Source organism: Maniola jurtina, chromosome 8 (assembly GCF_905333055.1).
Source record: "Maniola jurtina chromosome 8, ilManJurt1.1, whole genome shotgun sequence".
NCBI classification, from domain to species: Eukaryota; Metazoa; Arthropoda; class Insecta; order Lepidoptera; family Nymphalidae; genus Maniola; species Maniola jurtina.
Genome location: NC_060036.1, coordinates 8,544,252 through 8,569,037, shown reverse-complemented (window position 1 = coordinate 8,569,037; position 24,786 = coordinate 8,544,252). Strand labels below are relative to the sequence as shown.

Genomic DNA, 24,786 nt, shown 5'->3' with positions numbered 1-24,786 from the left:
TGTATGCAGATGCTTGTCTTAATTAAACTACAAGACGTGATCCACGTTCCTTTTAATTGGTACACACTACACACTACACGATTAGTTCAGTTATTATTTGTAGGTACTTTTTCATTTATTTTATTCAGATACAAATGAGCCCATGACTGCAATCTCACCTAGTGGTAAGTGATGATGCAGTCTAAGATGGAAGCGAGCTAACCTAGAAGGGAGCTAGAAGGGGGAAGGAACCTTTGTTTCTACAATCGTACCGGAATCCTAAATCGCCTGGCGGCACAGCTTTGGGGCTGGGGTGGTAACTAGCCACGGCCGAAGTCTTCCACCAGACCAGACCAGAAATTTAGAATTCTAAAATTCCAAACCCCTGCCGGGAATCGAACCCGGGACCTCCCACTAATAAGCACAGCCATCCCATAGTGCTTACCACTGCGTAGGGAGGTCGTCAAATACTGTAGATCTAGCTATATTTGGTCTAGGAACATACTTTTGCACATCTCGAGGACGTGTAAAAAAGTTATGTTTACACACATCACTTACGTAAGTTTTTTTTTTTAATGTTTTTTTGTTGTAACGCCAAAGTTCAACAAATGAACTTTTTAACAAACGTTTTTACCCGGATATGTATAATTAAATGCTATTAAATATAGGTACACACATTTAATCAAGTTATCTTTAATCTTGTAAGCAGTCGTAAGGCAGTTGAGATCTTCAAAATGATAGAATAAATGAGCGATTAGTTTTGTATTATGAATTAATAAAGTTCACCTTTAGATAGATTGTTTGCAAAATACTTGTGATAATAGATGATTATATTATACGTATGATTACAATTTTTTTTTAATTCACTGGACATAATATAACAGATTATGACAATAATAACAAAAGTAGGTAATTCAGCCATAAGTTAGTAAATCTCCAAAATAGTTTTAACAATTTAACTAAATATTAAATCAAAAATAAATAACTAATAAATATTAGCAACTATCAGGTAGGTATGCCAAAGGAAACAAATGTAAATGCAGTTACTTAATAATGCTACATAATATTATGATGAGTAATAATTAAAAGTTGTACCGTATCATGTTTGTAGATACTCATTATAATATGCGATCATAATATAAAGGCTGCGATACACTGGTGATTTTTATGAGCGTAGACGTAACAATATAGAGTTTAGACTATAGACAATCGTATCACGTCCATGGGAATGTTTCAGTGCGCGTACCTATATTTGAATTTGTTTTGGGTCAGATCTTCGTTATTTTAGTTTTCTTCTCTCTGGACTGGATTCCGCACTTAAACGTTTCCGTCTTTTTAAATCGTTATTTTGGTTTATATTTATTTCTCTATAATGAAGTTTTAGTTACATACAAACGCACTCGAGGACTTGATAACAGTTATGAATACGAAACTGTCAAGCTAGCAAAAATTGTTCATAACGTGAAATCTTATCACTATATCAGCCTGCGGGCATTAACTGTTGAACTGCCTTTCCTAGTGAGCACAACCACACCCTGCCTTCAGCCTTCCTCATCTAGCCTTCCGCTTCCCTCTTTATGTCGTCAGTCCATCTCGCTGGAGGGTGCTCCACGCTACGCTTACTAGGACTATAAGACTTTTAGGCTCCAACGGTCATTGCGCCTACAGCAATTATGGCCAGCTGTCCTCTGCCGCTTCAGCTTGCTTCAGCTACCATTTCACACACCTTTGAGAACTCTCGAGAACTCTTTTCGGTAGGAAAGGCATTGCGATCCAGTGGTACATGCACTTAACGATTCAAAACTTTAAAAAAATTGAATAAAAAATATTTTTTATTTATTTATTTATTTTTCTCAGGCATGCAGGTTTCCTCAGATATTTTCCTTCATCGTTGAAGCAAGTGATATTTAATTACCTAAAACTCACATAACTCAGAAAAGTCAGAGGTGCGTGTCCGGGATCTAACCCTCGATCTTCCGAATAGGAGGCGGACGTCTTAACCACTAGGTTGTCACAGCTTCTTGATAATAACGACTTGTTTTAAGATAGCTCCCCTTAATTTTAGTGAAGTTAATGCCTGCGGAAGTAAAACTTGGCACGCTTGTAGCGCATCATGTAAACGGAAACCACAAATAAAAGTGCAAAACACAAAGGAAGCGTTGTGGAACAAAGGGTAGACAATTTACGGCGCCAATGGTTTTTACGAACGTATCTAGGTATAATATAAACATACCAGTTTTTAACGAAATTGAGGGTAAAGTTAGCGAACCTTTTTTTTATTACTTCTGCTTTGTGTGTGATTTTTTTTAAACGCATAAAGTGCCTGGGTACAAAGAATGCTGATATATGTATTTTGTTGTCAAAAATAATATTAGATATTATGTGAGAATTGACTATATCCCGACAAAACGAATACAAATTGTATACGAAAGTGCGAAACGCCCTTAGGCGAATTAGAATCTACGACATATTTTCAGAAAAAGTACAATCCGTACCCCAAATAATTGAATTCTGTATGATACATAAAAGTTCAGATTTTTAACCAACTTCTGGACAAATATACTTACTTCTTAGTCCTTGCATGGACGGTCATATGATGGAGGGCCGTGGAAGAACCGAAGTATTAATAGAAATATCTACATAATTAGGCACGCACCACGGGCCCAGCATGGTTATGGTACATTCCTTGAACCGTACAGTACCGTACCCCATTCGCACATTTGAAAATAAATAAATTAGATTTCATACTGTTCTTATGGTAGGGAGACCCAGAGGATTTGAAGTAGGTACGTCATACTCAGAGCGAAATTATTGTTCTTATTGAAAATCAAAAACTTTTCAGATAGATTTTCAGTTATCTGAGATCTCCCATCGACCCCTATCAACATAGGTAGGTACTATCACTTTTTTGCCCTGATCAGGACGTGGTTTCAATTTGGACTTTTTCGATAATTTTGAAAAGATTTCTGACAAAACTGTATCCTCATTTTACATAACGTATACACAAAATAGTGTAGGTACCTAGTGGTTTTTTATACCAATAATAAAAATAATAGGTCTTTAGCGTACCTACATATTTGTATGTTTTAATCGAACAAAGCTAAAAGCAAGCGCGATATTGATTTATCTTTAATATTTTTCATAATATGTAAACAACCACCTTGTACGGTATTACAATATAATACGAATTTTGTATGAAACCTGGGCGTAAGGCCAACAAAAATATACCTTAGTAGTGTCAGTTGTTAGAACTCAATATTAGAAATAATATAACACTAGCAATATCAACCGAAAAAATCTTATTTAACATTAATTCCGGCACAAAATGGAGAGAATTTACTAAAAGAAAATAGCTTGTAATCTATAAATTGTTCAGGTTTTTTAATTAAGTAACAATTGAATTCCCTTATTTGAAATGGATGAATTTTCCTAAATGGAAGACCGAGGAGTCGATAGTCACGTTCGTTTTAATTAAAGCGCCTTTATGATATTAAAAAAACAACTTGAACCGAGTGAAAATTGAATTGGTTGATAAGTCTTAAATTTTGAAATTTACAAAATAAGCAGTCTGTGGGGACTGCTAACAGAAATAAAAACTTAAAACCTTTGTAAAACTATCAAATAGCTTTGTTTTTTTGGATTCCAAATTAATTGTAGTAATGATTAAAAATAATATTTTATAAACATGTAAGTAAATTAAAAGTTAAAACCATGTAATGTTTATAAACATGTAAGTATATTAGTAATTTAGTTTTTACATCTATCGGCACTCTGAGTACTATTAACATTAGCATGTCGGTGACGCGACCTTGAAGTTTTTAGGTAGGTATATCCCAAAATCAACTGACGCGGCAACCACTTCAAAACCAAGTTTATCTTGTATAACCTGTATGGTACAAAGAGCAAGGACGCGCAACGCACCGCCCGCCTTCCCGCTATTATGCAAGCAGGTATGGGCGGGCAGGGCAATGCACAGCTCATGCAACTGTACGTTGAACTCTTGTTGTATCAAAGGTAAAGAATTATGTGGTTTAGCAAACTATACCGAAATAGGCTTGTTGTTCCTTTGTATTATGTACTTCTTCAAAGTAATACCGGCTTTTGTCCGACAGTATTTATTTATTTAAAAATTGTTATCCTAATAAACAAAAGCAATACGGTACGAGTCGTGTTACCATACTACCGTACAAGGAATAACACGTTTTTTCGTGGCGGCTAGTTTAAAAAAAAATATTATTTGTTGTTAAAGCGGCAAGAGATATACACATCCTGTGAAAATTTCAACTCTCTAGGTATATCTATTATGGTTCACGAGATACAGCTCGCTGACAGACAGACGAACTGACGGAGAGTGTGCAGGGCTTATTAATAGGGTCGCGTTGGCACCCTTCGAGTCCTGAACCCTATAGTAAGAAAACTTTTAAAAGCAGCATTCATGGTTGGTCGTCACACTAAACGCGTGCATACGCGCATAGTAGGCACATAATGCACTACATATACAGTATACACTATAGCTATGAAGCATGCTACATTGTAGAGCGGAGTTTTGTGGCACTGAACTATATTAACACAGATCCTTTGTACGCTTGGCAATGTTAACGTTTTAATTGATGAGTCCAAGAACAGGAAAAATTTCCAATATTTTGTGTCGTCTTGGTTTGAAAGACAATATTTTGATTTAACGTATTTAGAATGATTTTTTTGGTCTTAGGCTAAGATCTAAAGAGCGAACCTCCCCGCGGTCGTCTTGTCGCGTCAGTACGGTTCGCTTACCGTACTAAAGCGTCATGTCAGTGTGACGTAATGGAGGCGAGGTGCAAACTTAGCTTGACCGAGTAGTAGGACCCGCGCGAGATCGCAACGCCGCGCATCGCGTCGTGCGTCGCTGTTGTCGCGTGTGCGGTGTGTTCAAGCCCTATATCGCAGTGGGTATAATCCTCTTTAGTTTTATGTCGTGTGTTAAACGATGCACGACCTAGTTGTTCACGATTTTCGCGTATCTGCATTGGATTTCTGTTAATTAATCGCATTTAACAGAAGTTTTCATTATTGGATTTTCATGTAGTTGGTATTTATCTGTTGCAATTTGTTGACGATAACGTTTATTAAGAGAAGTTTCCCTAGCGCGCTCTCCACCGCTCTACATACGAACGTAATTTGGTTTTTATTTGAACACTAACCAATCAAACTTGATGAAATTGTGTTTCAAGTTTTAAAAACTACTTACCTGTGCCTGTGGTTTGCTGGATTTCCGTAAAAAAAGATACCTAATTGACAATGACTAATAGAATATTAGTTCCTAGATCGTAATCTATAAAATTTCATTGAGTTTGATTAGTTATTAATTACTAGATGATGCGCGAGACTTTTTCCGCGTACATTTAGTTTTTTTTTATATTCTTACTAGAGGATGCCCGCGACTACGTCCGCGTGGATGTAGGTTTTTGAAGATCCCTTAAGTCTGATAAATGGACTATATCAATGCAGGACGCACTCGCTCCGAATTTCTACTTTCCTTTAAAAAATATTTCACCTAGGTTCATAATATTTATAAATAATATCAACATTTAAACCACAAAAGGAAATTGTTATACTTATTATTTTAACAAACTCAGCAAATGAAGGAAAAATCAACAGAGTTTGTGGTCAAATAAGTCTCCTCATAAATAAAATAAATATTAAACTAACCTCAATTGAAACAAATAACTCTCAAAGTAAATTTCATCAAAGAGTAGAAATAGCCAGAGTTAATCCATTGGCCCGATTGTAATTGCATTGACAGAGGCCAAGCGGCGACAGGAATTTTGAGATATTCGCTTAGTAAAATTTTACATAAATAATTTACTCTAGTTTTGTGATAAAACTGGACAGAAAGGCGCCAGTGTATGAAATTGCTTTACAAGTTTTTAAAAGCATCATAAAATTACAGGTTAATAATTACTCGTGTGCTAAAATGATTTATCTAATGGTATAACTTCATAACCACTTGATGATCTAATTATATTTAAATGGTATACTTATTTTAGTAGCAGATCTAGCTCAAAGAACTGCCTGAAGTGGCAATCACATAGATCACATAGCTCGCTAAACCAATAAAGGCTAAGGTCTCAAGATCCTCAATAAAGACCCTTCACCGGAAAAAAATCCGTCGTTAACTTGCAACTAGGTAAACGACGAGAGGTGACGGTAGAAACAACTAAACCTAATGTAACAAGACTGTGTCCTGTGCAAATCTTTGCAAGAACTGAGTACAAAATAAAAGATACCTACCATCCTACTAACTTAATTTTAAAAATCCTTGCCAAGGATTTTTTCACACAATTCACAATACAAAAGTCGTTTTATTTCGCTTGTAAAAGTTTCCGGCGTTAAATGTTATGGTAACAAAAGCGAGATTGTCTTTATCGGTAAAAACTGGAAAGGTTCCAGTGCAAACTTATCCACTTAGAACAGTCGTTCGTAATAGTTCCTTTTTGTACTTGTGAAACTTGCCAGAACTGCTATTTTATTTTCTCCACGTATAACAGTTTTATTAAACTATTATAGAAAGTCAACATTTTCCACTAATTTGTTAAATATTATACGTAAATAGGTACAACATTATTATTTGCATTGCAAAATATAATTAGTACACAAATGTAATAACGTAGTAATTAATTAAATAGATAGGTACGATGTTGAAAGCCTCTGCTTATTTATTGAACAATTCAAAGCCTACGCTTAGCCGTTTAAAAGTGCAAAATGTTGAACTTATTATGCACTCATATAGAATAGATAACAAGATCACGAAGAAAATGACATCGCCAGGTTTTTTTTAAAAATCAGAACAAAAATATTTCTTGTAAAATAAAATTTAGAACCTAAGAAATAAGTCAAAAGACTAATAATTGTAATAAAGTCAAGCTTTTAGTTTTGCTTTAATTTTTCGGGTCACTTTTGAAGCACTTATTACAAATCCTGTAGACCCTGTACAATCCTCATATTATTATTATCTCTGCACTGTTATGCAATATTAACTAATCAAATTCAATAGTAAATACGTTCTAGACACTGATATTATCCTTGGTTAGCCAGAATTTTGCAAAAATATCTAGTTTTAATGTGACAATGACAATAAATAATTTAAATATGCCTACTAAGAAAATAAATTGAAAATGCATAGGTCCTTAAACGGATGGAACAATCACGCTTTATTCAGAAAACCTCATTCGTTAGAAACAAAACCTCGTAAAGCAACGCTTTATGACGATTGGACGAGCACAATGATCCACTCAGCGTAGGATTTCAAACGACAAAGTCGTAATTCAACCTCGTTTTAACTTTTGTAGAATTATTTTAGCTAACGCTTCCCTTGTCACTTAGCTACTTCATTCGTATTACAAGTGTAAATTAAAAATTTATAACACCCCCGACAAGTGAAGGTGAACTAGAAAAGAGCTGATAACTTGCAAACGGCTGAACCGATTTTCTTGGATTGTAGCTAAGAACACTCTCGATCAAGCTAAGCTACCTTTCAAACAAAAAAAACTAAATTAAAATCGGTTAATTAGTTTAGGAGCTACGATGCCACAGACAGATACACAGATACACGGATTACACACGTAAAACTTATAACACCCCTCTTTATAGGTCGGGGGTTAAAAATAGTCTCAGGTCAAAGTAAGTATAGTACGACACAGGTCCCAGCCCCAGGATAACGCGGGCGACGCGACATGCAGGTGTGCCCCCTCTTTCCCGGCCTCATACCTAGATTGCCATCTCGACTTGCTATTCCATTACTATTCCTAACTTTACTTCGCGTTAAAACCAGTCTGCTCTTACAATTAGATTGTTACTTACTTTTTTAATAAGCGGCTAATTAAGGATCTCCTCACTAAAAGTAGCTTCCATTATCAAATTATTACGTAAGTAAATCTTCTTAGTGGAAGCAAGAAAGGTCACTGATAACATGTGTGAGATGCTACGTACGTTAAGGGTATTATGTCTCTCTTATTTAAAGGGTAAAAAATCATCCTACGAACATAATACTTAGGTACCCACCTACTTATTTATTCAAGAGGGGTCTCTCCGTCACTCGCTACATACAAACGTAGTTCCAATTTCATTTGAATATTAAGCAACCAAAGTCCATGAATTTTTGCAGGCATATTCTAGAAACTAATATCTATGCCTGTGGTTTTCCAGATTTCTGTTAAAATATTCGGTTTCAAAGTTACGCGGTCTTAAAAATTCACAAACAAATCTTTGAGCCCCTGTAATTTTAAAGCTAGATATTTTTAGAAAAATCTAAAACACCACAGGCACAGATATTAGTTTCTAGAATATGTCTCCAAAATTTCATGGACTTTGGTTGCTTAATATTCAAATGAAATTGGAACTACGATTGTATGGAGTAAGTGACGGAAACAGCCATGTTAAACACAACCCAATCCACAGAAACAATCAAAACAAGCAAACTCTCATTATTATTCAACATGTAAAAGTTTGCAGAGCTAAATGTTGTGGTTACAAAAGCAAGGTTGCCTTTATCAGTTAAACTGGAAGCGTTCCAGAGCAAAGTTGACCACTTAAAGCCTCGGTCATAATAGTTGTTCTTTTATGTGCGAAACTATTCAGTTCGTTAAAACGAACTAACTTGTTTCGTTATATCTTTGAAAAACTTTATACTTAGGCTGAGATATACATATAGAGCGCGCTTTGACTTTGCTTAGACTTAAGACTCTGTTAAAACGAGACAGCACTATACCGCTGGCATAAATCTATCTCGTTTTAACTGTAACTGAAGTCTAAGCAAAGTCAAAGTGCGCTCTCTATATATTTCAGCCTTAGAATTATTTAGTTAACTTAATTTTGATACTTTTTGACCCGCCATTTCACTTGGGTGGGCTTACCTATTCCATGGATAAATACAATACTTATATCTATACTAATATGAGAGGTAAAGTTTATAAGTTTGTTTGTAGGAAGTAATCTCTGGAACTACTGAACCGATTTTGAAAATTCTTGCACCAGTGCATTGAAATAGTACCAAATTTGGAATGACATAGTACCAGTAACAATAAGTGAGAACATAAAGTACCTACCTAACTGAAAAGTGAAATAAAAAAAACTGATTATCGGACCATCGATTTGAATAAGATGAAGATCTAATAATATTAATAAGTAAATATTGTTAGCATAGCCTTATACCTACTAACAATTACGCGTTCTAAAGCCAGTAAATAATAAGAACATTATAAATTACCTAAGAACATCGCATAAACATATAAGAAGGCACTGTTTATTTGTTATAAATTCCTTATTAGTTAATAAGGAAGTTATAATAATTGTTTTAATTCAAAACCATTACACATCATCAACTCTGAACTTATTCTGAGCTAATATATATTTATGTAGGTATATATTTTCGATCGAGGCGAATTCAGTGAACAAAAAGGCGATCAGATTTGTATGCATTATACTGCATCCATATGCATTGAGGCTCTCTTGAAAACGGTAGATTGAATTCATTCATACGTGAATTTTTTTTAATATCTTTGGGATTCTTTGAAAGTAGCGAGAATTTTAAGAAGTAGGCTCCTCGACGATGCGATGTTTACACTACTACTGGAATCACCTACCTTCTTGCACTTATCCCTCAAATCATCAAAGCCGTTGACTAATAATAAAATGTATCGACGGACTTATAAGTTACGACAGCAAGTAAACATTGTCCTCACAGATTTAGGAAAAAGACTCTTGTCCTTCATCTTTCAACCGGTAGACATCTAGTTCTGGTAATAAGTTTCTTAGAATAGAATAGAATATATTAGATTTTTATTCAAATAAACTTTTACAGGTGCTTTTGAATCGTCAAATAATTTACCAAATCTTAAAAAGATTACCAAAGTAAACACATACCGCCAAGTGATTTAGCGTTCCGGTATGATGCCGTGTAGAAACCAATTAGGGATATGGATTTAAAAAAACTTCCTGACCTCTTCCGAGTTAGCCCGCTTCCATCTTAGGCTGAGATCTATAGAGCGCACTTTGACTTTGCTCAGACCTAAGTAGGTAAGTTAAAACGAGACAGCGTTATACCGCTGGCATAAATCTGTCTCGTTACTTCCCACCAGGTGAGATTGCAGTCAAAGTTTATATTGTAATAGTTTTAAAAAAAAACCCCAGGGTCAGCCCCTTGGGATCCCAATGTTTATAGGTACTTTGAGCTATATCTATCACCCATCATCACCTTAGCTTTTCGAATCGTTAAGCCTTATTCGTTCACATTTCTGATTTGATCACAATATAGAGATACTTCCAGCATGGTTCTCTTCATCACCCGCTGAACGACTGGGAGCGTTCTTATTAGGCCCATTTAGGCCCATGGTAAAATAAAAACCTGATTTCAACCTGCAAAAAAAGATTTTTTTTTTTTTTCAATTCAGGATCAAATGAATTTTGCTAACATTAATTCTATTCATGTTTAGGATGTCATCCGCCTAGAAACCCAATACTGGTCGTTAGTCGAAATCCCAAAGCAAGAGAAAGCGGAGACGGTACCAGCTTTCGTGCTTCGAGCGTGCGCCATCATGGAGAAGACTCAGAAATCTGGAGAAGGAGTCAAGACATCCTCCAAGCTGGCTGAAGAAGCTGCTGACAAGAGGGAGCGAATAGAACGACTTAATGGTAATAAATTTTTATATCTTATTATAAGGTAAGATGCACAACAGACGGAAACGTTTAAGTGCGGAAACCAGCCCAGAAAGAAGAAGGTAACAAACAATACTCGTAAATCTTTTTAGGCGTATTTTTAAAGCGTATTTTGACTTTGCTCAAAATAGTGCGTATTTTTGATTTTCCACCATTGGAATATTTTTAATCATGTAACACTCCTTCCTAAATTAATCTTAATATATAATAATATGTAACAATTATTAATAAGAAATAAGACTCCTCTTTCCAAAAAGAAGGAATTAGCTATGAAAATTTAATGAATGAAAATAAAAACATGTTTATTATTAAACTTATGTATACTATACACATACATATTTTTTCGATTGAATCAGATATTTTAATTTTTTTACAACAGATTTCACAGAATTTCATTTTCATCTCCCTTCACTTTGTATTTATAGTTTTTCATTAAAAAAAGTCTACAAACTATGTATGTAATATGTTCTCAAACGGAAAGCTTAGGTAAACCATTTCTACTTCTCATTTCCGTTTCCCTTTCCTTTGCTCTTCGCTCGACTTTGATATCCTACAACTTTATGATTGGGGAACTTTTATAAATTGAATAGATTTACTAGTTTTCTCAACGATATTTAACTACCTATCAGAAACCTATCAGATGATGATAATTGTGTAAAGATTTCTAACATAGTAAGCACCATCGTCGAGTCGTTCAAACAAATTGCAAAAAAGAGATATTGCAATACATGCTGGGCATTTAATAGCTTCAAATAATCTTTGGCAAAATTCCAATCACTGTACCTACTTGAAATTCCAAACCATACATCTTGTGTGTCTAAGAAGAACACGAGGATACTAATTACATTACGTCCTCGACATGATTTAGGAGTCTTGGTATCTCATGTTACAGTGTTCTGGTTCCAATTATTGCAGTGAAGTCACTGAAATGGACATATACAAATACGCTGGAAGAGGTGTGCGTGCTGTGGCTATACACAATGACGTCAACTTTTTGTGCTGATCAGCAATACTAGTATCAATACTAAGTGCCCCACCTAGAGTACCTACCGGAAATTAAAAATGTCACTTTTGTGTCGAATGCTCTTCTTCTTCTTCACTTGATTGGTGGCTTATTGTAGTGCCAACCCAGCTAATGCACTTCACCAATGTCGACTTCGTGTCGACACTAAGTTGACAGATGTCTCATCATTAATATTTAGTTCCAAATATGCTCGCATGACGTTCACTCATCACTGCTGCTTTCAGCGCCAAAGTGGCGAAAATTAAATTACTTCAAAAACTGGTTGGCGTTACAGCTCCAGCGTACTTGTATTAGTAGAGATCATCAGTGAGTGAAGTCATATTCCTGTCATGTTCCAATTTTGTATTACGTAGGTACTCGTTCGTGTTACACTTGTTATGGTTTGTTAGATCAATCATTTTGTTCCAATTGTGGAAAGTCATATTAATTAATGGCGTTACCATCGTCTTTCTAACAACCGAAATAGCACGCATTATATTGAATAGAATCAGGCGTTACTTTGTGGAAGTCCATGGAATAAAAACTTACTTATATTAACGAAACATATCAGAAAATAATAAAGGTTAACATAGAAATTGTACCACTTAAATTAAATTAGGATAATGATGAGCCGGATGCGTCAAGATTAGTACACTTTTAATTAACTGACCCTACGTGGGCGCACAAACGATACTCTCAATCTACGTGAAAACAATCCTTAACGCATAGCCTTAATGTTAATTATTGCAACTCTCACGAGTCATGCGCACAATACGATATTCTTGTTTTATCAAATGACATTGAACTACCCTCAATTACAATCATGGTATCACGTATTGCACGTGAAACTACCAGCGTAACGTAACTAGATAAACCTATGCTTACTTGCCTAGGTCGGCTCCACATCACCCCTTATAGCGACTTCCGGACCGACCGTCTTACCTAGCTACTACAACCTTAACAAGTTCAACCAACATGAACCACAACAATCATATTCCTCATACCTACAATTGGAACGCTATAAAAAGGACTTCTAAAGTCTACAACTGATCTCGTTAAGTATGTGATATGGAAAGGGTTCACGATTTTCAGCTATGAGATGTCTTGTATAGAATGTTTATTATGTGCATGTATTAGGATCCACTCACTAAAAGATCTTTTCTGAATTTCCGTAAATACATGTTTCAGATATGACAACGTCACAAATAGAAACGGAAAACACTCAAATGACCAATGATTTGTATCGTTTGCTGAAGAAATACACCGGCTTGAGGAACCTCATCAGGGAATTGAAGGTAATTACTATATCTATTTAAACCTTTGTTAAGCTACCGCTGACGCCCGGAGGGCCATTGCCTACATGCTGAGCGGAAAGAAGATTTGTTCACTTCACTTGACTTGAAAAAACTACTCGTAGATGGATGCGAACTGTGTCTGTCTGTGTCACTTTTTGTAATTCTGAAGATTTTTGCGCCTCTGGCGGGTCTCGAAGCGGGTCTAGTAACTTTATTTCCATGAAGAATAGCAGTAAGTTCATCAAGATTTCGGCAATTACGTCGTGTGGTGATGTTATCTATCCTCTTCATCATAATTAACCAATCGTTGAATATTTTTTTTCACGAAATTAGCGTATCCCGTCGAAAATATGGGCTTGGAGTGCTTGGAAACCATATTATTTTTGACAAATACAAACAAGTACATTGTGGAATGTGGACGCGGCAGTAGACATTTAACGCAAACATTACCCAAGGTTAAATTGGTAATCTGTATAAATATTTGCATACACATAATCTACTTTAACATGTACCTACAGTACAGCACAATTATTTGAAATCCAGGGAAAAACTGAGATCACTTTGTTTCCCAAGCAAGATATTTCAAAATTTCTAATAATAATTAAGTAGTAGTACTCGTACATCATCATCATCAGTCTGTGGACGTCCACTGTTGGACATAGGCCTTCCCTATAGAGCGCCACCACACCCGGTCCTCACCCTTCCTCATCCAGCCACTTCCCGCCAGCCGCTTTATATCGTCGGTCCATCGTGCTGGAATACTCGTACGTAATACACAAATTACAATAATTAGCACATCTATTCTTAGCATTGTTGGTAGGTGTACTGCTCTGGCTACCGTAGTCTTAGTGAGAGTAAAACACTGGTACCTTTAGGTTAGGTATACTTTGCAGAAAATACGGATGCTGGAAGGGCATTCCACACCTTAGCAGTTCGTATTAGAAATGTTCGTATTAGAAATGTCGAGGAAAAATGTTTCGTGCGAGTAGAATGGATGTCGGTATTTGTAGAGAGTATTTAACTCTGTATTTTGTTTCATTACAGTCTGAATACGTCAGTTCGAAGATATACCCAATGTTCCCGAGATACACAATGCTGAAGGATATGATAAAAGACATTATGCATGATCCTGATTACATGGAAGTCTGCCACGAGGTCGACCCCTAGCGAGGCGTGCGCAAATAAATGAGAGCCTCCTTCACCGACCGACCACGGTCAAGACGTCGCTAGAAGCAAATCCTTTTAGGGATATGAATTAAAGATTCATTGCCACTTTCAAATCCTCTTCAAGCCTTGGCAACTTCGGTGTTCGCATATTATATGCTATGTATGCAAATTGCAATTAGCTTAACCTTCAACCTTAAGCTTGAAAAATAGTTTAAATATTGAATTGAATGACAAAAACGTAAAACTTAACTAAACATGACTATGTGCAAGTGAGGAAGAATTTAAGAAAGCTACAAGCAAGATCGCTGCAATGAAAGCTTTTTGGCATCATGTACGCCATTTTCCATTCTGCCGTTAACTAAATAATTTCCAGTTTATATAATATTGCCTGCGATAGAATAATTTTAAGCATTCTAATTTTATATTGTATGCTCACAAACAATATGAACTTTTGAAGAGTATGATCAAATCAAAACATTATGACGTAGTTTCTTATGGATTTTAAACATTATCTAATTTATCGCTTATCCTTCTAATTTTTTGTTTAAGCCGTGATTTATCTTTTGTTTACACGAAGCAAATTTTATGCAAATATATGAAAAGTGGCAAGAGCTGAAAATTCAGGTGTTACTAGCGTCGTGTAGTGTGACGAGTACTCGTTTAGTTTGCGCGACTTTGTTAATTGGACTTTGTTCTGAGTTTATATTAAGTGAGTTAGTGTAAGTTAGGTACTTTAACGTTAAGTACTCGTCCGAATCCGTATTCTCTAATTTCAACGTTAACCTTCCTTTTTTCAAGTTCTTCGGTCTTTTATTGATCTTCAATGTTTGTAAAAAACCTACCAAAACACATATCCGGCTGGATCAAAAATATTAGTATAGTTAAGATAAACTGAATAAGTGATCATACGTATCTGTTACCTGCATATTATGTAAAGATAATTCAACTGATTCTGTTTCCTAAGCAAATCAATAAGAGCTAAGTTCATACTACGTACATGATAATATGTTATGTATTTTATGAGGGCTTCACATGTTATTTATGTAGGTAGTTACCTACATAGACTTTTAAAAAGCATTAGATATTATTATATAATAATTTTATAGTCATAAAAGTAGTTTTTATGTATTATTCATTATTATTTTTTTATTATTGATCTCAATTGATTATTATTATTATTGTAATCTATGCGATTGCGATATTCTTCAATTTTTTTTTTTGAAGACCGAATAGGCGAAGCCAATTTAGTCTCGACATTTTGCATAGCTATTAAACCGCAATCAATCCAATATTAAGTAGATATATTATATTAAAAATTATATAGTTATGTAAAATATGGCTGCGATATTGTGTAGTAAATAAACATTACAACAAACTTATACATATTTTATGTAAACATATCTTATCGATGTTAGTAATGTACTTGGATGTATTTGCTGTAATTGTTTTACTTATAGTGCAGTGCATACTGGTACTTATTTATAGTTTATAATATCTCGTCTTATTATTATTTTAATATGTATAGTGCCCTTAGATTAATAATAATTATTATGCTTGGTAGGTATTCATCCAATATAATTCCCTTATTTTTATTAGATTTGCAATACTCATGTTTAAATCGCTAAATATAAAAGAATGCTTTATAAATATGTATATTTTATTCTAAATCTATTATATTTTATTACCTATTAGTTCTTAATAATATATTGACGAAAAATGCCTTACTTATTTAAATTTTTATAATAGGCTTTGTCTTCTCTATATGATAGAAAATTATGATGAATATAAAAAAATATCTGCCAATATTTCAGCTTCTAGATAAATAGATGTTAATACAATGTGTAAAATTATTTATGTATTTAAATACATACTATTATTAGTACTCATTTAATAATAATATGCAATTTAATCGTCATATACCATAGTATGTGTTCAATATTAAAACATGCAGTGTAATTAAAAGATATCATTGCTAAGGTATCATTAATACAATGGTATCAAGTTATGGAAAAATTGTATATTTAATACTCACCCAATTTCCAACAGTTTATGAATAAACTTCGAATGGTATTAGTAAAGGCTTAGTGGCAACAGTGACACCAAAACTTTGAACTTTGTAATTCTCGATCTTATTTGCCTACTTTTAAATAATAATTAAGAACAACTACACTAGCGGCACGCTATGATGGCCGGTTTGACACATTACAATAGTGATGTGGAATGTCAATTTATTCTCGAACAAAAAACAATTAAGTTTTGTTTTTGTACCTGATTAAATAGGTTTAATAAAACAAAAATGTATATGTTTATTTAATTTATTTGAACGAACTGAATATTTGAACGAAAATGAATATACATACTTTATATGCACACAAGAAACATATGCATACATACTTTTCGAAGCAACGTCAATTCGAAACTGCTTTGTTTTGCATTGAGCATTGACGCGAGTTTGCCGGAGGTAGTAGTTGTGCTAGCCAGCGATCCTATGTGACGATCGTATTAGATTCCATTTTTAAAAATTTATTGATATTTTTTTGCGATTTCAGAGGTTTGTCCACATAGTGAAAATTGTTCATATTCACAAGTACATTCACCCCTTAAATGGTGCAAACTGATTTTTCTACACTTGTATACATTTAAGAAATCAATTTAATAAATAAATTTTGAGTCCTAAACCTAAAACTACATTCGATAAAATTAATGAATCTCTGCACATCACTATCGTCAATAAAGTAATACAATTATTTCCTTCAAAGTCGTTATCAATTAATACGGAACTTCATGAGCGGACAAACGTCAAACCGGCCATCATAGCGTGCCGCTAGTATAATCATTGTGGTACATTTCAATAATTTAAGTGTTAGCAACACTGGCTAAAATACTGTTTATTATCAGCAACACTGACCAAATTACTATTTTTATATAACTTTTGTGTAATGAAACAAGTGTAGCCACGTCAATACACCTTATTAAATATGTTATTATACCTTTGTCAATATACGTTTCATGACAAGACGTATATTGACAAAGGCAATTATTATTGTCCGGAAGTAGTTGGAGTTTTCTTCGAGAGTCGGGCCAGCCCGCTCAGTCAGTGTATTTTTGTACTCCAATCGAGAAAGTGTGAAGTGGAATATTGTCAAGTGTTAAAGTGTTAAAGTGGCAAATTGTAAAGACAAGTGGTAAAGTATAAGAAATACAGCATTAATTATGAGTAAGTTATGTTTTATTTCACTACTATTAATAATAATAAAATTAAAATCCTGAGATCACAAAATGTAGGTATCTGTTGGCGCGATCTGAGATAGCGCCAACATTTCAGAAGTGGGTAGAATTAACGCAAAATCCACTAAGATATACAACATTTAAACTTTAAAATTTCTTTTTATCAAAATAAAATAAAATGAAACACACATTTTGTGATTATTTCATTTTGTGATACTAGTTACCAACAAATAAGAACCGTAAACTTGTCATTTATTTTTAAAAAATACCCATATTTTGTGAAATTGAAATTGATGTTAGTCACGTGACAAATAAAATACCGCATGCTATTCGTTTTTGTTTCAAGTTTTTCTTCAAGGCAAATCCTTGATATAATCGACTTCTTGTGGGTATTGCATAAACATTAAAATTAATTCTCATTAGTTTCTCTGAGTGACTTACTCGTACGTCCTCACGGTGATAGTCAAGGAGAATATAGTCGCGTAATGATCAGAAAAATATCAATATCTGTATTTATAATTCATAATTGAATAAAACTAATATGTTCCACATGCATAGAACCTCATATTTTTTCGAACTTTTACTGCCTCCCGTATCTGGTATGGCTTACAGTGAACCCTCCCGAACAAGATGGTGTCTACGTCTCAGTCCACCGAGATGATGCGGCATCGCGGAAGGAGGCGAAACGCTCCAGGATCTCGGTGGCCACGCCAGCCGGCGCTCACGCAGCCGTTGCTCGGGCAGCCGCGCCAGCCGGCGCTCACGAAGCTGGCGCTCGGGCAGCCGGTGCCCACACAGCCGGTGCTCGCAGCCGGCGTCCACACAGCCGGCGCTCGTAGCCGCGCCAGCCGGCGCTCACGCAGTCGACGCTCAGGCAGGCGCGCCAGCCGGCGCCCGTGCAGCCGGCGCCCACACAGGCGGTGCTTGCAGCCGCGCCAGCCGGCGCTCACGCAGCCGGCGCTCACGCAGCTGGCGCTCGGGCAGCCGCATCGCCGGCGCCCACGCAGCCGGCGCTCGCAGCCGGCGTCCGCACAACCGGCGCTCGCAGCCGCGCCAGCCGGTGCTCACGCAGTCGACGCTCGGGCAGGCGCGCCAGTCGGCGCCCGTGCAGCCGGCGCCCACACAGGTGGTGCTTGCAGCCGCGCCAGCCGGCGCTCACGCAGCCGGCGCTCACGCAGCCGGCGCTCACGCAGCCGGCGCTCACGCGGCCGGCGCTCACGCAGCCGGCGCTCGGGCAGCCGCACCAGCCGGCGCCCTTGCAGCCGGCGCCAACACAGCCGGCGCTCGCAGCCGCCGCCGGCCGGCGCTCACGCAGTCGACGCTCGGGCAAGCCGTGCCAGCCGGCGCCCGTGCAGCCGGTGCTCGCGCAGCAGCGACAGCCGGCGCCCACACAGCCAGCGCTCGGGTGGCCGCGGTGGCTGGCGCTCACGCAGCCACTGCTCGGGCGGCCGCGCCAGCCGGCACTCACGTAGCCGGCAGTTGGGCAGCCGTGCCAGACGGTGCCCGTGCAGCCGGCGATCGCAAAAATGAGTCTTTTCTTTTCGAGTATTTTTACGAAACGTTTAGATGCCTTGAAACCTAGGATACGCTCAGATTCTCATCTAGTGGGTGAGAATGGCAAGCTAAATTGTTAACTGCGTTACTTTCTGACGAAAATTACGATCGGATGCCATGATAACCGATGATAGCTAACCTTTCCCAATTTGGGGATTCGCTGGAGACATTCTACTAGGGTAAAATTGCTTTAATAAATATTTGTCATATGGATTATGACACAAACCGAAGTAAACCATTAAAAGCGCAGTCCTCAGTTAAAACTATAAATATGCAATCTAAACAGGGCCTGAAGAGCTCTCGTAGTTGTAACTATAAGCTCGAGGGTCACAAACAGACGGCTCGAGGGGCTTGACAGAGCCTTAGTCCAATTTAAAAAAAAAAAAAAACAAATATGTCACGAACTTTGTGTGAGTGTGTGGCAAGTGTGACGTTGCCACGGAACCAAGCAGTACTAGTTCAAGCTACTAGCTTATTTTTTATTATTTCTCTTGCATTCATGTTTTACGAGTAAATCATAATATATATATATATAATGTTACAACATGAAGCCCCGTCGGGGCGTTCCACAGTATAACATTGGTAATTATAATTGTTACAAGTATTATTTATTATTTATTATTATTTATTATTCTATTAAGTGTTAACATTTATGAAAATCATAAAGTATGAATAACAATTAGTAAATAATCATAAAGTATGACTGACAATTAGTAAGGAACAAGAAGTAAATAAATGAAAATAAAATATGACTTATAAATAAACGTTATAGGAGCGGTCATATCGTTAATCAATCTTAAAAGAACTTAAGTATAAAGAAAAGTGCATACATACAAAATCACTATCGTATTATACCCGGTTAGTCAAAGAAAAAAATAACGGTTATGATAGTTTCAATAATTAATAATCACTTATCGTTTTTTTTATATTAACATCATAAGGCTGTCAGAATAAATCAAATTTCGTTCAAGGCCTTCATTGATTTTGGCAGCGAATGTTGCATAATTAGATATTACGATTTAAATAAAATCCGTAGTAACTAATATACTGACAAAGATTTGAGAATACTGTGGTACACACAGTAAAATAGTTATATTTGCACCCGTCCAGTGTCGCGTAACACACACAAAAGCATACATATAGCACACGTAAATATTGAAGTTACAACTACTAAGGACGCCCACATATTATGTAAGCAAAACCAGTTTAGTCAATGCGCATCACGTTGCGTTGGTTAAGTTAGAAAGAATTCTTAATAATTAGAGCAATGAGGATAATATTAATCACTCTATGGATTTAAGGTATCGTCATTCGGGCTAACACGCTTTGCACTTGTGGTGTAACAGGTAGGCCCACGATTAGAGGTTATGAGTTCAAATCTCTCTTGTACATTGTCTTTGATGTTTTGTTATTTGTAGTTTAAAAAACAAAAATGCTAATATCAGCATCGATAAAATGTCTCAAAAAAAAAACCAATAGAACAGCTGTTAACAAATTAATAGAAAGGGAGTTAGCTTCCGTAATGGAATTGAGATCCCTGTTCTCTTCAGTAAAGCTAATAAAAGTGCCATATGATACAAGTTAATCGAACAGTTACAGTTATAGACATATTTCTTTCTTTTGTACTTTTTATTATTTGAATAATTACATAGGTCTAAAGACCTAAAAACAAAATCAATTCTTATACATATTAAACTTATTATAAACTAAAAGTAAGAAGATAAAAAAAAGGGGTGTCCGTACTCTTCGATAATATTTATAAATAATTGCTTATGCAGTTTTGCAATACATATGAGTTTTATTGAAATGGATGAGCTTTACATTTTATTAACAATATTAACTAAATGAGCCATTGGTGTTATGAATTAACATGATTAAATGAATGAATTAATGAATTAAATAAATAAAATCTCTATTGTTTCTAATGTTACACCTAAAAATTAGTTTGAGCTTCTGATGACCAAACTAAGCTTTATTTAACACTGATGCACTATCTATAACTAGAATTAAAAAAAAAAAAAAAAAAAGTAAATGTAGGCTTAACCTTTTTATAACTCTAGTTTTTATTTTTTTTTAATCTTAAAATAAATTGATCTTTTTTTTGTCAGCCCTAGCACAGACTACGATCTATTTGCAAATATTCAAACACCAGTCTCAGTTTTAATTATCTAGTGCTTTGGTCTACAACAATTAGTGTAAAATGTTATTTTTAATTAAGTCTTTAATTAAATAAATAAATAAAAATAAAATAAATAAATAAACCCGTGTTATAGGTAACAGTGCTCTCGCCTTACAGACTAGAACTAGAACAATACAGAAATTACACAGATAATTTAATTCAAGATTGGGTGACGTTAGACTGTGTACATTTTAATACACATATCTACATATATACAAACTAGATCACTTTTCTGGGGAGCCCCTCTCTCTGTTAGTATGAGATATGAGGATCTCTAATCTCATTAACAATAATTGTGAAATATTTCTGGCTGGACAGTCACTAAAGTGGAACCATTGTATAACCGTTATACAGTTGCACCGTTCACCCTTGCAGACAAATATAAAAGTTTACTTTATGGCAAAACATAACTAATCTTCCTTCATAATATAATTAAGGTTAATTAAATAAATACATATAATACAAAATACAAAATACAAAAATATTTATTTCAGTAAAAAACAAGTTTAAATATATTTTAAATATAACATAGAAATTGGAACCGTCCCAGTAAGTAACTGGTATTAAACTAGTACTTATGGCGGGCGACCCCGCTCTTCCATTACATATTCTGTTACAATTGAAATAAATAAGTAGTTTCTAATAGTAATAAATTATATAGAATAATATAATATAGAATCTCTTTAATTTTCAATCTATATTTTAAAAATTTGGGTATACTTCTCGTATGATACTTACCAATATCATTAAGTGTTAGGTAGGTTTTGTCCAAACAAAACAAATATACTTGCAACATCGTTAGATTTTTCATAGTTGTGAGACTTGTTTACGTAGAAGAGACACAAAATCACGGGATACAAAATTATGTCGTAATTTCACGGAATTGCGTCTTAAGTAGGTGCGATATAATGGTAGTTAAATAGTTTTTTGTAATGATTTTGAATTGTCAAAATAATATAAAATTATAAATTTATCTGATGAAGGTAGTTAGATAAAATCGATATTTGGCTTATTCGATCTCATACAATCTATTACTAAAAGGCCAACAATATTGAACTTTCATAAACATGGGTGTTTTGAAGGTTTTGGTTTAGTCTCCATCTGAGATTCGGAGCGATATCGCATATTTTCGGTATTTGTATTGTGAACTGGATAATTAGATGTTGTGATAGCAATCACGCTCTAATTAAATTATTAATTTTGCCATTAAATTTTTAAATTAAAACTCTTGAATAAACTCTTCGCATTGAACCTGCGTTTACGTAGGTTTTGGGAGGACATTTCGATAATTCAACAGTATTTAAATAATACCTGCTTTTCTGAGTGACGCTTATAATAGGTTAATATTATTGGTTAAGGGCAGCTCACTTCTTATGCTGAATGCGTGAGATGAGTATATAATACTTTTACGTATAAGTTTCACCTATATGTGCGTGTTAAGGAATTTACAGTTATATCGTTGGTAATATCACACATTCACACGTGGATGCGTGTTGGTATGCCTTGCAAACTTTTGTTGTTTGTACATCCTTATCCCAATAATATAAAACACAAGAAAAAAAGTGTTACTATATATGCCCGTTACAGACTTTGAAACCATCCAACCAATGAGCCTGAAATCAGTGTCATTAGAAAGTTAATGATGCGAAGATTGTCGTAGACTACTAAACCAATGCGTAAGGCACATTTCTTCTAGCATAGTACCATACGCCAGGTTATACGCTGGTGTGTTGTAAAAGCACTGTAAAGTTGACGAAGCAAAAGTAGAACTGTTCAAAGTGTTACACATTACAATCGTATACCAGTCATGGTAGGACAGTCCTCAACGGAACAGTCTCATATTGTTATTTAGGATATATGATAGATTGCATATGTCGCAGGACAGTAGTAGTAGGAAGCTATTTTCAATAGACCACATGAACACTGCTTAATGTCTTCCAGTGAATCCTCAGAAAGGGACCCGTAATTGGCTAAACATCTAATTGAAATAAATATCACAACAGTTGATGAATTGACAATTAAAACGTAATCGTTTCATTCGAATCGGATAGTAATTGCATACAAAAGATAGTTCACAATAATATAAAATGCTAAGTAACTAATGGATATGGTTATAGGTTGATGGACAACCCTGGTCCTAAATGAATACATATAGTTCAAATTTAATGGACAACCCTGGTCCTAAATGAAAATAAAAGGGTCATTCAAAAATATTTTCGTGTTGGAAATAAATGACAATAACATTAAAGTTTTGTTAAATTTAATAAATGTAACACCAAATGAAAGAGAAGAACTAGATTTTTATCAATGGAAAACAACCATTTTTAAATGGCAATCACTAACTTTAAATTCGCTTAATCTGGAGCTAAAATTTCAATCATCAAAATTAACTTTGCAGTAACGGATCGTAAATTTTGCTTTCCAGATAGCTTCATAAGAAAAAGTCAGTGAGGATTAAACCTGGACTCCTCGGTGGCCAATTAACGTCGTCTCGATTACGCTCTTACTGTAGAATTCGAGTCAGTTGACAGGGTTATCGGGATTTATTTCCTGTACGGCAACAGCTTTATTAGAACGCAAGTGTAATGCCTTTAATAATCGGCAGAACTGTGATTTATTCAAATTTAGAGTTTTTGGGACCAAACGCATTATAGTCTTATATTAGCTGAGACAGATGGACATATAGTAGACGGTTTTCCCCGTTCTTGAAGTTCTTATGCAACCCGGTTTTTTGGCCGGCATTGTGTTCCCAGTCCCCTCTTGTGGACCCAATTGAATTTGCACTTAGAACATTATTTTTACCAACATTAAATCAAAATATTTTATTGAGACGCCCAGTAAAGATATATATATTTAAATCCTGATCCTTGTAAAAAGAAAAAACCTGTAGACCTTTCCTCACCCTCTGTTACCTGCGTATGACAGACTACAGACAAAACAGAAACGAAAATATTTCTGAATCACCCTTTAAGGGACAGCCCTGGTCCTAGAATAAAATATGCTGGGACAACCCTGGTCCAATATTTATTTTAAGGACCACCATGGTCGGTGACTATGTTTATAGTTAAAATAGAATTTGTTAATTTGAAATTATTAGAGGCCTGGTGGCATACGAACAACGTTGGTCTTAGCATTTAACATTGGACAACCTGGTCCAATATTTATTTCAAGGACAACAATGGTCCATGATTACGTAAATACTTAAAATAGAATTTGTTTATTTAAATTATTAATTATATTTATAGAAAGTTAGAAATTATTAGTGATACAATAACGTAAATCTGCCATGTTTTGTTGCTTGTCGCTCGAGGTCGACGACCCAATTTGGATGGCCGACTGTTAGCAACACTGGCTAAAATACTGTTTATTATCAGCAACACTGACCAAATTACTATTTTTATATAACTTTTGTGTAATGAAACAAGTGTAGCCACGTCAATACACCTTATTAAATATGTTATTATACCTTTGTCAATATACGTTTCATGACAAGACGTATATTGACAAAGGCAATTATTATTGTCCGGAAGTAGTTGGAGTTTTCTTCGAGAGTCGGGCCAGCCCGCTCAGTCAGTGTATTTTTGTACTCCAATCGAGAAAGTGTGAAGTGGAATATTGTCAAGTGTTAAAGTGTTAAAGTGGCAAATTGTAAAGACAAGTGGTAAAGTATAAGAAATACAGCATTAATT

The 24,786-nt window shown here is 35.3% G+C and overlaps 1 protein-coding gene and 1 long non-coding RNA gene across 2 annotated transcripts in view; one reads left to right on the top strand and one right to left on the bottom strand.

Moving 5' to 3' along the window:
* LOC123867563 overlaps positions 1-15,290 on the top strand; it is a 179,636-nt gene extending 164,346 nt beyond the window's left edge. The window contains exons 5-7 of the mRNA XM_045909654.1: positions 10,449-10,647; positions 12,863-12,969; positions 14,014-15,290. Of these exons, the coding sequence (XP_045765610.1) occupies positions 10,449-10,647; positions 12,863-12,969; positions 14,014-14,136 (429 nt within the window). The 3' untranslated portion in view covers positions 14,137-15,290. The remainder of the gene's footprint in view (positions 1-10,448; positions 10,648-12,862; positions 12,970-14,013) is intronic.
* LOC123867571 lies at positions 280-19,608 on the bottom strand. Its single transcript, XR_006796442.1, has 3 exons — positions 19,596-19,608; positions 8,890-8,900; positions 280-449 (listed from the first exon to the last, which is right to left on the bottom strand). It is a non-coding gene; the product is annotated as an uncharacterized LOC123867571 (long non-coding RNA).
* Between the last annotated feature and the right edge of the window lie 5,178 nt (positions 19,609-24,786).